Source organism: Gobius niger, assembly GCF_951799975.1.
Source record: "Gobius niger genome assembly, chromosome: 11".
Taxonomy (NCBI): domain Eukaryota; kingdom Metazoa; phylum Chordata; class Actinopteri; order Gobiiformes; family Gobiidae; genus Gobius; species Gobius niger.
Window position 1 is genome coordinate 18,559,930 of NC_136862.1, and position 18,091 is coordinate 18,578,020.

Here is an 18,091-nt window from a genome sequence, read left to right on the forward strand (position 1 = left end):
TTTCCACATCAAGTTTATAATAAAATAACAACTAAATGCAACTAAATCGCTTGATACTTTTGAAGCAACATTGGAAATTACGTGCTTTCACATTTAGCCCTCATATATCCAGCCCACAAACTCTCCACTGTCTGTCAAATAATGGCTGATAAATGATTTTATGAGTTTCTGCAGTTTGACTACCCCCTGCTGAGATCAAAAGGAACTGTTGCGGGTTGTTGTTTTTGATCACTAGTTAGGTTAGAACCCTGGCCAGTGAGAAAATTGTTCTTTGTTATAACTTTTTTTCTGACGTCATCTCTGTCCTACTTTGTAAGTAGCCTACCCATGATCAAGGAAGGGAGCACCCTGCACAAGTAGTCTATATAAACACAATGTGTATTTGTAAGGAGACAATTGTGATAGTATAAAGATAGTTTACATAGAGGCTTACATCATAGGCAGCACGACCTACCACAGTTCCCACAGGTCCTTGGGCAAGACACTTCTCCCCGGGGCTAAAGTTTTTTCAGGGCCCCCTATAATCAATCAATATTTATGTATGTAGCGCCTTAACAACATCTGTACATATACTATATGTCTGTCTGTCGGATTTCTCTCTCTCTACAATGAAAGGATAAATTAATTATATCTTTTTTTTTTTAATTGAACATGCAGAAGTAATTTCTTAAACACTGCACGGTAGCACAGCGGTTAGCCCGCTCGCCTCACAGCTGGACGGGGGATGGGGCCTTTCTGTGTGGAGTTTGCATGTTCTCCCCATGTCTGCATAGGTTTCCATTTTAATGGTGCATTTTCATGCATTTTAACAGACCAATAGGTACATACTTTTTCCAAGTGTCAACTCAATGAAAATGGCTCAGACCTTGTTTAGAACTGGTTTAGATCCAGATTAGTCCTGGTTTAGTCCTGGCTTTGTCCTGGTTTAGTCCTTGTTTAGTCCTGGTTTAGTCTTGGTTTAGTCCCAGTTTAGTAATGGTTTAGTCCTGGCTTAGTCCTGGTTTAGTTCTGGTTTAGTTCTGGTTTAGACCTGGTTTAGTCTTGGGTAAAAAAAAAATCATCTGATAAATGTGAGGGAGTATGTAAAGAGAGAGGGAACTATAGCCCGCACTGAGCACGCATTTTTCTCCGTATACCCAGGGGCCCTTCAACCTGCCGCCCCTGTAAGCCCCTTCCTAAATCCGGCCTTGCTTCTCCCACCCAGCCTGTTTGAATGAGTGTCCAAAAAGGCTATAAAACCGATGTCCTTATTAACTTGATGTATGTCAAAACCATTATTATCCAAAATTATAGCATTATTATACCATGTTTTAAAAAAAAAAAAAAAAGGCAGAGAAGGGAATAAAATATGCTTGGATAAATATTTGTATGCGGAATTCAAATATCCCAAAATGCTGTTTTAAGGCCTTTTGTAATAAATAAATAAATAAATAAATAAATAAATAAATAAATAAATAAATAAATAAATAAATAAATAAATAAATAAATAAATAAATAAATAAATAAATAAATAAATAAATAAATAAATAAATGCAATTCTCCGAACTTTTTCCCCCAATTATTATTCATATTTTAAAACAAACAAAGGTGACTAGTGAAATTCTCCGAACTCAGCAACGCTCAACGCATTGACGTCATTACGATTAGCCAATGAGCGCGCTGGGAATATCTTGCTTTTCCTGGTTTGTCAACTGTTAGCCGAGGCTAGCAACCACTTAGCTTGTTGAAAGCTTTACCCAAGCACCGTTTATGCCAAGAAGAAACAGCTGTCTTTCGCGATGAGCAAGAAGCTCTTCTGCAGGCGATTCGTTTCTGTCAAGCTTTTCTTCCAAACAGGGTAAGGAACTTTATGTAAATAACGCTACGTTTAGATATCTTGAACGGAAGAAAAGGTGTAGTTTTTAGACTTCTGAGCATCCAGAAGCACAGCGCTGAGATTTGACCAGAACTGTATGCGGAAGGAAGAAGGATCTGAGGCTTGGAGCAAGCTAATGCTAAGTGTCAGCTAACTTTACTAGGCTCCAAATATGGAATCGTTTTACTTTGGACAGCGACTGTAATGGTGTCGAGCATCGATGGCAGATCCGCTAGCATCAACTACACAGATGGATGGTACATTGCTGTCGTGTTATGTCGCTAAATACATAACGTTAAAGACAATGATTTGGGTTTAATGTTGATATGTGGGGCCTAGCATTACCCGGTGACTAGCCTTTAGCAAAGGATGTAATGTGTATGTCTGACAGCTTAAATTTGGTGCTTGATCAGACTCTATTTTGTTGTTTCTTTCCCCGGATGCTTTGATAAATGCGGCAACGCTCAATAGGATTTCATAATGAAATCAGTTTGGTTAAATAGCAATACAGTGCCCCCTTTTTTCAGCTAAGCTAGTGTCTTTTGCTAATGTCAGTCAGCAAACATAATCTAGAAAAGTGGTATTCAAAGAGGAACAAAAAAAAAGTATTGCGTCGCATTTAAGTATGCTCCCGGGTAATTGAAAATATTGATTGACCCAGTGCAGACAAACATGAATTAAAATGTGAAGTTTGAGTCGCAAGTGCTCTTTTTGGCTGTTTCTCATCATATTATTTGGCCAATACATTTTATTGTTACGTTAAATGATTAATTATTACACAAATTCAAAGTATGCACTCATTTAACCAATGCTTATGTTTTTACAGATGACTTCATGTTTTGGCAGATTACAAATGTGCCAAAACAATCTTCATTCAAGAAGGATTAAGCAAGATTGTGACAATGTCGGGGCAGAGCAGGAGTGCATAATGGAACCAAAATATGCAAGGACTCTCGATCATAACTAAAGTACATATCCAAGACGCTTGGCTTTTGCACTTGATGAAATGGTCTTGGCCACTCTGACATACCAAATGGAAGTGCCATTGTAGGAATTGGAAAATGTGGCTCAAACTGCTGCACAGTTTTTGAGCTACAGCGTTGGTTGTCTAAACCAGGACAAGGAGATGGGTTCCCAGGCTCTTCAGATACTACGGCAGGGTGTGTGGGCTTCACTCACTGGAGGCTGGTATGTGGACCCCCATCAGAGCACCTTCTCCAACTGCTTTCATCTGTACCTTTGGATATTTCTTCTGGCCTTCCCCTTTTTGTTGTACATGGTGAGTTAATTTATGACAAATCAATGTTTTTTTTTATAGAAGAGCATGATTTTACACAAGCTGATGATATTAGTATCTATGTAATTTTACCCATATTTACTTATTGTATTATTGTTTATTTTACAGGCCCTACCACCCAGCTTGTTGATAGCTGGCATCTATTCAGCTGTGGTGGCAGTCTTTTTCACAGCCATTAAGGTGGTGAATTACCGACTCCATGCCATGTTTGATCTTGGGGAGATTGTTGAGAAGAAACAGGCCTCACTTACAGCTGAAGCTCCAAAAGAAGAAGGTGGTTCAGGGGAAAATGATGGAAATCAGCGCAGGTAATCCACAGAATCAATAACTAAATCTAAGATATATAGGTTTATCCTGGTGTCCTAAAACATCTGTTATACACAGAGACAGTCATGTTGGTGTAGAGATGACTGTATTTAGAAAGGTCAACTCAACCCCTCCAGTGCGCTGCAGCTCTCAACACTCTCTTTATGGACTGAATCAAGTGTCTGTGAGTGTTGCCTTAATCTTTTGTGTGTCTTTCAGTGTTTATATCATTTACACAAATATTTTCAATTGTACAACGTTGGATATGGTATTACATTTTTGTGCAGGAGTTTGTGCCCCAACTAGAAGACCCTGGTGGAACCAAGGGTAAGAATCCGCACTCTGTTAAGCATGGCCTATGTTTCCTTTCGATAAGTATTGATACTAATACCTTGAATTGTATCTCACTTTAGATATAAGGGTGTTAATGAGGGAGCAGGGAAGCAATAACATTATTGTAACATCAGCACATCGGGAAGTCTTGCACCAGAGTTCCCATGATATCATGAGTAAGTCTTCCTTTGAGTAAACTATACTATGTGTATCCCAACAAAAATATAAATACTACAATCATTCTTGCTTTAGGAGCTCCAAGTATGGGTCCGTCTTGTATTGCTGCTACCTTCAGTGGGGAGTTTCCTGGATTGATGGCAGTATCAGGAATGGCACCTGTCTTTGGAGAGCATGGGGAGTGCTTGTCAATCCCGCCTTCTCCCTCCAGTCAGGAAGACGGTGGAGAGAAAGAACAGGATGTCGAGGAGTTACACGAGCGGATGCGTAAACCAAATCCTGGTAATGGACTTGGAGCATATTCTCCACTGGGGCCATCTGCAGAATCGGAAAGTCTTGGTGATACTCCCCTAAGCCCCCTCATAAAGAGCAGCTTGAGTGAAGAACTAAGTGAGAACCTTATGGGTTTGGGCCTTGACCCTGTTGCGTTTGCCCCTGGGACAGTGCACCCAGGCAGCCGCAGTGGGGTGGCACTTGCCGCTGGATCTACAGACAGCTGTTTTAGTGCTGGTGGAGCTACCACAGACAGGGAGACATTAAGTACTGTTAGCAGTTATCGCAGTGAAAAGACTGATTCAACTCAGCTAGAAAGCCCTTCATTCAGTCATCCACGACCCACAGAAGGACAAGTACCTGCACCTACGACAGCCTTGGGTTCAAGCCTGCCAGAGCCTGTTGAGGACCCAGGAGGACAGGGGGGCAGTGACACTGACAACCTTTCAGACAGTGTGCTGCTTCGCTCACCGTCCAAAGATTATTCCCTCAATCAGGGGCTTGACCGGACGCTTGTGGAAGGGGAGGACCTACCTTCTGTAGCTGACATTGCACTCCCCCCTCCCATTCAAAACTCCTCTCCTTCTAGTAGTGGACACTCAGAGCTTTGTGAGTTAGACAGGCCTATCCCCATTCCTCCGCTCCCCCCACCGAGGCAGACTACTTCGGTGCCCACAGGGCTGGCCCTGGGGCTGGTGTGTTCGGAGCCAGCGCTGCCCATATCTTCTGCGCCTTTTTTACTATCGGACCAGCCTGCTCTACAAGCCCAGCAGGTTGTAAGGCCAAAAGACTTAAAGCTGCTGCGGGCCGGTGGTGTGGGTCATAAACCAGGGCGAAGGAAAGCCCCACGACGCCGTGCGGGAGCAGGTAGTAGCAGCTTTGACTGCGGCTCTTACAGGCGACATCACAATCATAGACAGCACAGAGATTACATCCCTGTGCGTAACAGACTGGGGGCCAAGGCCTACAGTGAAAGCCTTTTTGAGGATTCGAGCGATGAGGACGATGGGAGTGACATGAGCGCGGGCTCCAGTCTTGGCTCTCAGCGCAGATACAGCTCAGATGACGATGACTCTAGTTCCTCTACCTCATGCTACTCCCCAGACCTTACTAACGCTGGCATTACATCTTCCCTACCCCCTGCTGCTCAGCTGCCCTCTTCAAGGGAAGGGGATTTACCCGAAACTGCTGGCCCCTCACATTCTCGCGCTGCTCAACGCTCTGCTAGTACAGCGAGTGCTAAGACTCATGCCAGAGTTCTGAGTATGGATGGGGCAGGTGGAGGCCAGAGCACTTCGACAACGATGCCTCCTCTGCTCACAATGCCCTCCACCTCAACTCCTGCCCCTCGCGCTCTCACCATCTCCAAGTCAGACCTGGAATCACGCACTCTCCATAATGATGTGTTCCCGGGACCACATCATCGGCTGGATTCGCTCGGGGGATCCTGGACTGGCAACCAAATGGGCTGGCGGGCTGGGGAGCTGATTGAAGAGGGAGCTGTGGGGGGAGGTAAGATGTTTTATTTCAATCAAAATAGGTCAGTCATCACCACTACCAAAATTCAGAAAAGCTGAAGTGATTGTATTTCCACTCTTATTGTGATCATGAAGTAGTTTGAATGTATTTGTTTTAGCAGGCATTTCCTTGTATCATGCATTTTCACACTGTAATGCAACTCCTGACAATAATGTAATCGATAACCCTTCTCCAGCATTGACTTCAGGGGATGGGGGCAAACATGACGCAGTGAGCAGTGTCAAGAGAACCCAGGCCATTCGGAGAAGACACAATGCTGGAAGCAATCCTACACCTCCCCCATCGACAATGGGATCTCCTCCCAGGTTAGTTGTCTAAGCAGTTACTGCAATGTAATGGTGTAAACCCTATCGTATTAACACTTAATGGTTAATTTTCAAATATTTTTTATAAACTCTTGAAAAACTTCCTTTTTTCTTACTGCAGCCTCCAGGACCTCCAGCGAGCTCGAACTTCATCACATTCACGTGCTCGAACACTTCCTTCAGCCTTACAGTTTGCCTCCTCACTGCTGCTGCCCCGCAGTGGAATCCATGAGGCCTCCACATTTGATGATACATCAGAGGGTGCGGTGCATTATTTCTATGATGAAAGTGGTAAGCATCGTTTCCCATAATTAAAGTGATAATTACAGTGTATAAAAGGGCAAGGCAAGTTTGTTCGGTTGCAGGCCAATTTTATCCCTTGTGAAGAGATAGAAGTGAGCCTCCCCGCGGTTGCCCAAACTCAAGGAGCGCTTTCTAGTAATATTAGTATTGTACGTCATATAAACCTAAAAAGGGGAGCCTAGTGGTCCTTCCTCAGGGAATTTTAAAAGGAAGTGACAATATTTCAGTATTTCTTTTTATTATCTGAGGGGCCAGAGGATATATGCTGGAAGGTCCTATTTGGCTCCCGGTTCTGACGTTTCCTTCCTCTTTTGCATTTAATAAAGCATCTTCCTCATTTCAGGTATAAAGAGGTCTTACACTTTTGGACCAGCTGGTGGCGGATATGAAGACCCTGTCCAGTAAGTCTAAAGTTTGTCAGCTGTTTAAACCAGTAGTATATTCTAAATGACTTTATGCCACACCTACAGAGAAAGGGAAAGACAGTCCCAATCATCCAGTTTCACGTCGACAGAAGTACAGGAGGGTGCTCCAGTCCTGTCTATGCTCCAGCCGAGACCTGTGGTGTTACAGGGCATGCAGGTGCGCAGGGTGCCCCTAGAAATGCCAGAGGTTAGCGTTGCTTTATATGTAAATAATTAAGACTGCAAATCACTGTTCCTACCCTTTCACTTAAATGTGTGACTTTTTTTCATTTCAGTTCGATCTGGATCATGAGTCTTTACAGGAGTCCCAGGAAAATACACTAATGATTGAGGAGAAGGCCAAGCCCAAACAATACTATCGCTTCTGGGTGCTACCTGGAAAATGGTTGAGGGTTCAGTATGACCGGTTGGCACTTCTAGCATTATTGGACAGGTTATTTTAAAGTTTTTTATAAAGGGTATACTTTGTGTCTTATTTTATTACTGTGTCTCATAGTTCTTTCTGTCTTAGGAACCGGCGTGTGGTTGAGAATGTAGTTGCTGTGGTGCTGGCCAGTTTGGTGGCCTTTCTGGGGTTTCTGCTTCTCCTCCAAAACTTTTTCAGGGACATCTGGGTCTTCCAGTTCTGTTTGGTCATTGCTAGTTGTCAATACTCTTTACTCAAGGTAAAAAAAAAAAAACACACACAAAAGAGAGTATTTCAAATTGCACCTTTTCTTCTACAGATGATAATGTCTCTTCTAATAATTTTGTGTTTCAGAGTGTCCAACCAGATGCAGCTTCTCCAATGCACGTACGTATTTGTCACAGCAGTAGAAACATGTGGGCATCTATTGTTGCTTATCTGTTATCATATTTCTGTTTAATATTTCTTTACCAGGGTCATAACTGGATAATTGTGTACAGTCGTCCAGTCTACTTCTGCTTGTGCTGTGTGTTGATCTGGATCTTTGACCTGACCAGTAACTCGGGCGCTCTGCAGCCTTTCACTCTTTATGGCGTCACCTTTTTCTCCACACAATTCCTGGCCTGTGTGCGGGATTTGCTCATTGGTGAGTTCTGTGTTCTTTCCAATTAAGTCAAAAAACTGTAGATGGAGAATATATTATGTGTATGTGAGAAAAGACGCTTGATTTAGCCTTCTGTTCTGTTTTCCACAGTGTTCGCCTTGTGTTTCCCCGTCATTTTCCTTTTCGGACTTCTGCCTCAGGTCAACACCTTTATAATGTGTCTACTTGAGCAGATTGACATGCATATTTTTGGTGGAACTGGTAAGAACTGGGATACATGTCACTGTTGTATTTTTTTATTAAACATCCTTACATTGTTCTGTTGTGGTTCTCACAGCCACCACAAGCCCCCTATCGTCCCTGTTCAGCCTCATGCGGAGTGTGCTGGTGGCTGCAGTGCTGTTTGGATTTTGCCTTGGTGCTATCAATGTAAGTTCAAATATTACTCCTGTTCTTTAATAGTGTTATTTAATACAACTTCAGGTGTGGGGAGTCTCGTTGATCAGCGTGCATTTTATTTCACGCATTATCAAGGTCTACAGCTTTGAGAGCTATTTATTAAGGTCGAGTGAGCCAGGTTTGGGCAGGATCATAAAAAAGCTGACCTCCACATCGTAGTGCAAATCTTTGTATTAATTTGACTTTGGTTTGTTTCGTTGTAGGCACCTTGGGGGGATGCCCATGTGCCAGTGTTATTCTCTGTTTTTTGTGGTCTACTTCTGGCATTATCTTACCACCTCAGTCGTCAAAGCAGTGATCCCACTATTCTATGGTTAGTCTTTTACTTCTTCAATGTCTAGAATTGATTGAAAATGGAAAGATATTGCACCATAAAGTTAAGATGGAGACATTGGGAAAGTATCTATTTTTTTGCTTGATATTTGCATCTCTATTTTTAGGTCTCTGGTCCGGTCAAAATTATTCCCAGAGCTTGAGAGTCGAACACCAGAAGAGCCCCCTGTAGAGATCAAGGACCCGCTCCCTGAGAAGCTGCGTAACTCTGTGGTAACGTTTTGCTCCGCTTGTCTGTACAATATAGATTGTATTTAACATCAAACAACTTTTTAGGTCTTAAAAATGACCAATGGCTTTGTCTTTATAGAAGGAAATTCTTCATTCAGACCTCGTCATGTGTCCCCTCATGGCGGTCATTACCTTCGCCATTAGTGCCAGCACAGTTTTCATCGCTCTTCAAGTTAGTCCAAATTATATTCTGTTTTGATTTTTGTTTTGGCAGCTCCAGTGAAGAAATCTGTCCTGATGTTATGGATGTCTTTTCTCTCCGCAGCCCGCACTCAGCTTTGTGCTTTACATCTTGGCTGGAGTTGTAGGCTTCATTACACACTATCTCCTGCCTCAGCTCCGAAAACAGCTCCCGTGGTTCTGCCTGGCTCACCCTGTGCTCCGGTCAAAGGAGTACAGTCAGTTTGAAGTTCGAGGTGAGTTTTGAACAAAATCATAAATGCAATACGTACATGTATATATGACTTGAGTTTTTGAGAGAGCCACTATTATTTTTTTCAGATGCTGCTCAGCTTATGTGGTTTGAAAAACTGTATGCGTGGCTCCAGTGTGTGGAGAAATACTTGATCTATCCAGCTGTGGTGCTAAACTCTCTAACAACAGAGGCTCGCAGTGTCGGCCAACACCACAAAGAACTTGACATTTAGTAAGTAATTTCAGGGGTTCTTTTACGAACTTGTAGTTTATTACCAATGTTAGGTTTTTGGTTCTAATACTTTGTTATGAAAGGTTTTTACATTGTAGCTGTAGCACTGCCTGAGTATATGCAAATAGTTTTAGCTTATCAAAACATTTAGCCACTGTACTTTTGGGAATTGCAGTTTTTTGGTATTATTCAACCTTGAAGCTGTGAATGCATTTGCTGATGCTCAAGCAGGGGCGGAGTGAGGCCCAGGAATACAGCAGGAGAAGTAACACAGCACCGGCCTATGAGCCTTTGATTGTTTAGCTCACTCAGTAAATCATAGGACTTACACTTGCACATGTTTTGTTTTCAGCCGCTGACGCATCTACAATTCTGCCATTTCTGATAATTTGCTTACATAAACTTTGTTTCTCTTTTGCAGTAGCCGAGCTCTCTTCATCTCTGTAGCTGGAATGAAACTACTTCGTTCATCCTTTTGTACCCCGTCCCAGCAATACGTCACCCTGTGCTTCACCACACTCTTCTTTCACTTCGACTATCCACACTTCTCCGAGACATTTCTAATCGACTACTACTTCATGTCCATCCTGTTCAGTAAGGTGAGGCTTTGTGGCCTATCGAAAGTCAAGACACCAGTATAAGTTTTATTCATTTTTAAGTGATTTTAATTTGATTTGAGCTTTGTTGTGATCTACCGTACCCTTAAATTTTGAACTAATGTTAAACTGCTTTGACGTGTTTTTATATATCGCCTAATTATCTTGAAGTAGTTACAGGCTTTCGTAATGGCATCTTTTGGTTAAATTATTACCATATTCACCAGTGATTTCTTTGCTCTTGTAATGTGTTCTTGTGACTTCTAGATGTGGGACCTGCTGTACAAACTGCGCTTCGTTTTGACGTACATTGCTCCATGGCAGATCACATGGGGTTCTGCTTTCCATGCCTTTGCACAACCTTTCGCTGTGCCCCGTATCCTTGTGTTTAGTGTATACTGACTATAAAGGTCAATTATAATTATGGCTGTTGAAAATTTGCAGGATTGTTATTGCAAGTTGCCCTTAACTGAACATCGATCAGACTCTGCAGTGCTTTTTGTCCAGGCCATTTTTTCTGCCTTCTTCTCCACTCCTCTGAACCCAGTTTTAGGAAGTGCGGTGTTTGTCACGTCTTACACCAGGCCTGTCAAGTTCTGGGAAAGAGACTATAAGTAAGTAGCACTTGTCATGTGTCACTCTTCCATATTTAACATGTTCTTTGTGTTTGCTCAGTTATTGATGATTTTTTTTTTTCCAGCACTAAACGAGTGGATCATTCCAACACAAGACTTGCCACTCAGTTGGACCGAAATCCAGGTACAATGTCACATCATAGGCACCATATAAAACCAGTCAAGCGTAACACTATGGTTGTAACCTTGGTATATTGCACTGATGATGTGCTTATGTGTATTTATAGGTGCTGATGACAATAACCTGAATTCCATTTTCTATGAGCACCTGACCCGCTCCTTGCAGCACAGTCTGTGTGGAGACCTGCTGCTCGGCCGCTGGGGCAACTACAGCACGGGCGACTGTTTCATCCTGGCCTCGGACTACCTTAACGCTCTGGTGCACATCATTGAGATTGGCAATGGCCTGGTAACCTTTCAGCTCAGGGGGTTAGAATTCAGAGGTGAGTAACACCTACTACAACTAGTAATGAGGGCATACACTTGTATTGTGCTTTACAAGCTTGTATTACAGGTTTCTGAAAGCGCTATAGTCATTATTCATTTACTCCATGCTCAGTGGTGGTAAGTTACTATTGTAGCTACAGTGGCCCTGGGGTAGACTGACGAGGCTGCTAAGACCACCGACTTCTCACTCACACTCTATATCAGGAATCTCCAACCAGTAGCTCTCCAGCCCTTTTGGTGATTAGGGCTCTACTATCCGAGCTATTGCCGTCCCTTTTGGGGGAAATATATTTATAGACTGTAGTAATATATTTGTAGACCGTAATCCAGGCTCAATCAAAGCAGTGATGCAATAACAGACTTTGCCACTACAAAGCAGAGGGTTCAATTAGGATGTTTCCCTGGTGTAATAAATAATCATAATCCTATTGTACTTTGAGACAATGCATGACGTGTTTCAACATGAAACTTGTTCTTTGTGTAGGCACCTACTGTCAGCAGAGAGAAGTGGAGGCCATCACAGAGGGAGTGGAGGAGGATGAAGGCTGCTGCTGCTGTGAACCTGGACACCTGCCACACATGTTGTCATTCAACGCTGCATTTGGCCAGCGCTGGCTCGCCTGGGAGGTGGCTGCCACTAAGTACGTCCTTGAGGGCTACAGCATCAGTGACAATAATGCCGCATCCATGTTACAAGTGTTTGATCTCCGCAAGATTCTCATCACATATTATGTCAAGGTGCGTCATTACATGATACGTTAATGTTGCTGTATATACGGACTGCTTCACTTATTCATTTTCTACTTTACAGAGTATTATCTACTACGTCTCTCGGTCTGCTAAGCTGGAGGAGTGGCTGAGTAATGAGACAGTTCAGGAAGCACTGCGGCCTTGTCTAGGGGCTAATTACGTGGACAGTGACCCAACCTTCAACCTCAACATCGATGAGGACTACGACCACAGAGCATCTGGCATCACTCCATCTTCATTCTGCATGGTGTACCTGGACTGGATTCAGTATTGTAACAGTAGGCGCCAAACGGTGAGATCACGCTTTGTCTGTGATTAAACATTTCTATCACAGCTGTATTCATTGCCAAAGCATATGCTTTTAAATTGACTGGTCATAATTGTCTTTGCATTAGCCGGTAGCAAGTGAAAGAGACTCCCCACTTGTCAACCTCTGTTTTGGACTGTGCATTTTGGGGCGGAGGGCACTGGGCACAGCCTCCCACAGCATGTCTGCCAGGTACAAAGATCAGTTTGTACAGTCTCTGAAGTCATCACTATTGTGTTAAATCGGTTATACCTTTCTGTTTGCATTGACAGCTTGGAGCCATTTCTCTATGGTCTTCACGCACTTTTTAAGGGAGACTTTCGCATCACGTCGCCCAGAGATGAGTGGGTCTTTGCTGATATGGATCTGTTAAACCGCGTTGTAGCTCCAGGCGTGAGGATGTCCCTGAAACTGCATCAGGTATTCTTGCTTAATAAAACATGTGTCATTTCTATAGTCATAGCCCTAACATGATACACTTTCTGTAGGACCATTTTACATCTCCAGATGAGTATGAGGACCCTATGATTTTGTATGATGCCATTACTGCCAATGAGGAGAAGATGTTGATATCGCACGAGGGAGATCCGGTGTGGCGTAGCGCCATCTTGGCCAACATGCCCTCACTGCTGGCACTGAGGCACATCATGGACGATGGCAGTGACGAATACAAGATCATCATGTTGAATAAGAGGTTCCTCAGCTTCAGAGTCATCAAGGTAAAAAATGTGTACCTTCGGTTTATTGTACCCTTGTAGAGAATTAACATTGTCCATCAAGAGCAATGCTAAAACTATGCATTTTATGTTGTGCTATTACTATGAGTTGAATTTAAATTTGCACCTACCTAGAAGCGTCATACGACAGGTTTTTTTATTTCTTTTTTTATGCTGACTTGACTCTTGTGCCTTAACTGTTGACCCATTCGCTCTGCTTCTCCAGGTGAACAGGGAGTGTGTGCGCGGGCTGTGGGCCGGGCAACAGCAGGAGCTGGTTTTCCTGCGCAATCGAAATCCCGAGCGAGGCAGCATTCAAAATGCCAAACAGGCCTTGAGGAACATGATCAATTCGTCATGTGACCAGCCCATTGGATATCCCATCTACGTTTCACCACTCACTACATCGTACGCTGGAGGCCACACTCAGCTGCGCTCTGTCTGGGGGGGCCCTGTTAGCCCTCAGAACATCTACACATGGCTCATCAGCAGTTGGGACAGGTACAGAACAACAGAGCCCTTTGTTATTGTTCTTTTAAGCTCTATTGAATATGAGTTACTATGATAATTGCTCCAAGCACTAGGATTTACAAAGGATTTAAAGTATGTTATATTTAACACAATATAACATGTTAGGACACAAATAAAATTATCTTCCACTGTCTGTCCCTGTGCAGGCTGCAGAAAGGCTGTGGCGCTGGCTGTAACAGTGGAGGGAACATTGAGGACTCCGACTGTGGAGGCGGCTCAGCCTCTCTCTCCACAAACCCCGTTCACACGACACAGAGCACTCCCGCCTCTGGCCTGCCCCACACACACATCACCTCCCTTCAGCCATCTCTGGGTAAGCACAAGCAGAGTCTGTCTTTATCTGCTGCTTAATATAGATATTAGTCTGCTTAATGCAAAGATATTGGTTTTATAATTTAGATGTGATTATGCTGTACTTAAAGGAATAGGCCACCGTTTTTACATACTAAGATATGTTCTTACCTCACTTTAGACGTGTTAATATATCCCCGTCTGGTCTTTGTCCGTGCGCTCTGCCAGGCAAACGGAGCACATACGCAGCCTCTCCCACATGTCCTATAGCTCCAAAAAAGCTCACGATAGAAGCTACCAAGCTCTTCCACGTGTTCCCTATTTAAATAAAGTTACGTGAAGTGTTTTCATGCGAAGTATATTTACCCAGAAATGTAGCATGTCGATTTTATAAGCAAATAAAAAGGGGGACTATATTGTGAGGCGTAATGATACGAGGAGTAAAACGTCCGCGCAGTAACTCCTAAACGTTATTGCCGGAAGTGAGCGGGGGAAGTCTTTAGGAGTTACTACGCGGACGCTGTGCTCCTCGTATCATTACGCCTCACAATATAGTCCCCCTTTTTATTTGCTTATAAAATCGACATGCTACATTTCTGGGTAAATATACTTCGCATGAAAACACTTCACGTAACTTTATTTAAATAGGGAACACGTGGAAGAGCTTGGTAGCTTCTATCGTGAGCTTTTTCGGAGCTATGTGACATGTGGGAGAGGTTGCGTATGTGCTCCGTTTGCGTGACAGAGCGCGCGGACAAAGACCAGACGGGGATATATTAACACGTCTAAAGTGAGGTAAGAACATATCTTAGTATGTAAAAACGGTGGCCTATTCCTTTAAACTCAGGGTAGCTTGTGTTTATTAATTATTTTTACCTTATTATTTACCTTAAATGTTATTGTAGGTACAGACAATCCCGTTGGACCCCAGAATTGGCCACATAACACCCAACCGCTGCCATTAGCTCTGCTCAGCCAATCAGAGGGCAGGATTGAGGCAGGGCTTCTGTCCTCCCTGCAACGCACCTCCTCGATACAGGGGCTGCTGGGGCAGCAGCTCTCCAGCTCCCAGCTGTCCTTCAGCACCTCTGTGGCCCCCCCCTCTCTGCCTCTGGGCTTCCTGGAGAACTCTGGACACAGAGCGGGCCAGCGGGCTGGCAGCGCACTGCACTTTGAGAGCCACTTTGGCAAATGGAGTTTTTCAGGCCGAAAGGGCTTTAATGGCTCAGCTGCTGTGGAGGGGGACACGGCCACAGTTCAAACCATTCGCACTCAGGTAAGAACTACATTTCTACACAGGGAGAGTTGGGTCAACTGTGCTCAACCTTGACACATCTGTTTATTTGATTTACATTTTTATTGTTACAGCCCAGCGCTCCTCCGACCTGGCAGGAATCTAGTCCTATCCAAGACCCACTGGGAGCCACTCAGCCGCTAGACCCCACCCTCTTAAATGTAGGTGCCCCTTCCATGCCCCGTGAGGAATCCACAGAGCTGCCTTTACTGGAGCACCTGCGCTGAGGCTGCTCTGGACTGAAGCACACTGTAGTCCCACTGAGACCAAGCCTGAACCAGGACCTCCAGTGCACCTCCAGTACCACACTGGGCCAGTCACTATCTCAGCCAAAACAACAGCTGAACTAAATGCCAATTTTTCCAAAGTAAGCTCACTTGGTGACCCAAAACGTTTTTTGTTTAGTTTTATTTTGTATACAGTTGCTTAGTGTCTCATTAGGCAACCTTTAGGTTGAGACATTAGTGACAGGCCACACAGGCCAGTGCAATTGAAAGGGATATTTTCCTGTAGGTTTATTTTTCTAAAGAGATTTGAGCCTTGCCTCAGACTTTCCCTCTCCTAAATCTGCAGCTTTCAGACTTTAAACAAACAGATGTTTATTGCTGTATTTTGAGGTGAAGGATCAGTGGAAACCACATTAAGCCTTGTTTGTTTACCCTTTTCACAAACCTTGCTGGGTCAACAGTGAGGTCAGAATTGTTTTTGAACACATTCAGTGCGTTTTCTTCACTTTGCATAATAGACACATTATACGCAAACAACCCTCTCCTCTGGTCTGTGGCCGCATTATGTCTTTGGGAAACATTCAGGAATAAGAAATCCTTTCAAATCTCCGCTAATATGAGGTGCTTTTATCACCAGTTTACAGTCGATTTAGGCAGACATTGACCTGAATCAGACCTGGACTTAAGAGCTGGAACCCAGTGATCAGGACCGAACAGATAAACTATGTGTGGAAAATTAAAGCCTACAGATAGGATAAATGTGTTGGGCAGCCATTTCTATAATGGTGAGTGGATGCCAGTTTTGCTTTACTTGAAGAAACACTAATCTGTATCTACAGTTCACGGTTTCTATTGTGAGAAAAGTGATGGACAACTCTCGATCAGAGTGGGACTTGATGACCGCAAGGGCCCAGGCTGCTGTAGGGGGCGCTGTTTCTTCACCTGGCCCCTGTTGATGCTATACTACTGCTTCTGCATCTCCTACTAAACTACCCACTACTGCTGTTGTAACAACAGTCCAGTCCAGCGTTTTAGTTGGACAAATTTAAATAATTACTGAAAATAAAGGTGGAATATTTATTTGATAAATATTGTCTTATCTGTAAAGGGGTTTTGTCTCTGTTGTTATATCACAAATCTGCCTCCCGTCAACTGTAACCCAACTCAACCATTGGCTGAATTATTTTGACTTTTTCCACATCATCTCTCAAAATGGCGTTTTTTTTTTTTGTTTTTTTTTTAACAGTAATATAAACTGGAAGGAATCCTGTTACTTTAAGTTGGCTCCTTTTCAGCTTTTGCACTTTTCTGTTGCCACTGTGAATATCAAATGTTTTACTGGGTGAACGTAGTGTAAAAAGAAGCTGGCCAAACTGTCTAAAAGAAAGTAATACCTGCTCTTCAATTTCAAAGACCCTCGTAGCAGTTTCCCTGAGGTCTCGCACGCCGAACAATTTCGAAATACGGTAACTTGGTGCCATAGTGTAAATCATTTTGCCACAAGAGGCAGACACTGCTACTACTTTTTCTTCACCAATTAACTTTTAAACGTTAAGTTCCCTATTATCAAGCACTAAATAAAAGGAATCTTGAAAGAAAGCCAGCGCTCTCAGGGTTTATAACGGGAAAGAAATTGACTCGTCTTCTGGGGGATGAGATTTCGCTCAAAGGGAGAAAATAGAATAAACCAGTGATACAAGGCAGAAAGTCAAATCCTGCTCCTTGTGTCTGCCTATACAGGGTTTATCATATTGTGCTACCTATAAGGCCTAATTATCTGACCATCAAACATTGGGTGATTTTCCCTATTCTGGTAAAAGGTGCATCACTATCCTGTGTCACATCCTTAAACTCAGGAAAAACACTTTGAAAATCTTTTTTCCCCCCTTGTTTTGTATCCAAAGCAGCAAGGAGGTATTTGTTTTGTTTTTTATTTGTTTTTTTTTATTTTTGCTGAGAATGAGGAAAGCACAATAAAATGGACAGACATGTCAGTAAAAAGGGATTTCTCAATCTCCTAGATGATGTACAGCTGGTATATGAATATATATTTAAAAATACAGATCTATTTTATTATTGGATTTGAGGTTCTTCATTAAAGACACTATGAGGGTATATTGGCTGGGTATATTGGGTTTACGCCCCCACAACAGAAGAAATGAGTAGGGATGCGCTCTTCACGTCCACATGTGCAGTTTAGGAAGCAACCATTTACACTTCTTTTGCACAAATGTATCATTAAACATCCCATGTTATTTTTTTTCTTTTTTCAGTTTTGTTGGGAGGGGTCTTTTATTTAAAAAAAGTTGTTAAATACTATGTACAGTTTTATATGTGATTTTTTTCTCCCCTCCTATTTAAATTAAAGTTTTCTGTGTCTTTGTTTGCAAATAAAGCGCATTGTTTTTATTTTAATTCTTCGTCATGTTGAACCCTCAATGTACCTTCCTCTGTGTCTTGTTCGTCAATATGTCAGCATTTAAAGGTGCATTATGGAACTTTTTATGTAGGGGAAAAAGATAAAACTTTAATATTGTGTATTTCACCTTTTTAGTGACCCAACATCTCGTATGAGTGGTTTGCATGGCGCCTTTACTTTCCATCACACTGGCTCCAGGATCAATTGTATTTAGAGTTTCTGGAAGGTTTGCACCGCTGACAAACCCTCTCAGCAGAAAATCTACAAAACAATTGATCCTGGAGCGTTGTCAAGTAAAGTAAAGGCGCCACACTGACTGGTTTGTTTCCTTTTTCCCCTAAAAAGTTCCATAGTGAACCTTTAAATCATTGGTATGTCCATATTTC

The 18,091-nt window shown here is 42.9% G+C and overlaps 1 protein-coding gene across 1 annotated transcript; it reads left to right on the top strand.

The window, feature by feature from the left end:
* Positions 1–1,687: 1,687 nt before the first annotated feature.
* Positions 1,688–17,800, top strand: LOC306970606 (pecanex-like protein 3). Its single transcript, XM_079566609.1, has 36 exons — positions 1,688–1,837; positions 2,682–3,134; positions 3,261–3,460; positions 3,537–3,642; positions 3,746–3,785; positions 3,872–3,967; positions 4,044–5,753; positions 5,956–6,085; positions 6,207–6,376; positions 6,732–6,789; positions 6,859–7,000; positions 7,089–7,246; positions 7,325–7,478; positions 7,574–7,606; positions 7,694–7,865; positions 7,974–8,084; positions 8,161–8,252; positions 8,486–8,595; positions 8,723–8,828; positions 8,926–9,018; positions 9,112–9,262; positions 9,348–9,492; positions 9,914–10,091; positions 10,356–10,464; positions 10,573–10,702; positions 10,789–10,847; positions 10,951–11,166; positions 11,655–11,908; positions 11,982–12,212; positions 12,316–12,419; positions 12,500–12,647; positions 12,716–12,946; positions 13,170–13,444; positions 13,621–13,787; positions 14,671–15,041; positions 15,134–17,800. Exons 2-36 carry the CDS (start codon positions 2,982–2,984, stop codon positions 15,284–15,286), a joined length of 6,756 nt encoding a protein of 2,251 aa, XP_079422735.1. The 5' UTR covers positions 1,688–1,837; positions 2,682–2,981; the 3' UTR covers positions 15,287–17,800.
* Positions 17,801–18,091: the final 291 nt, after the last annotated feature.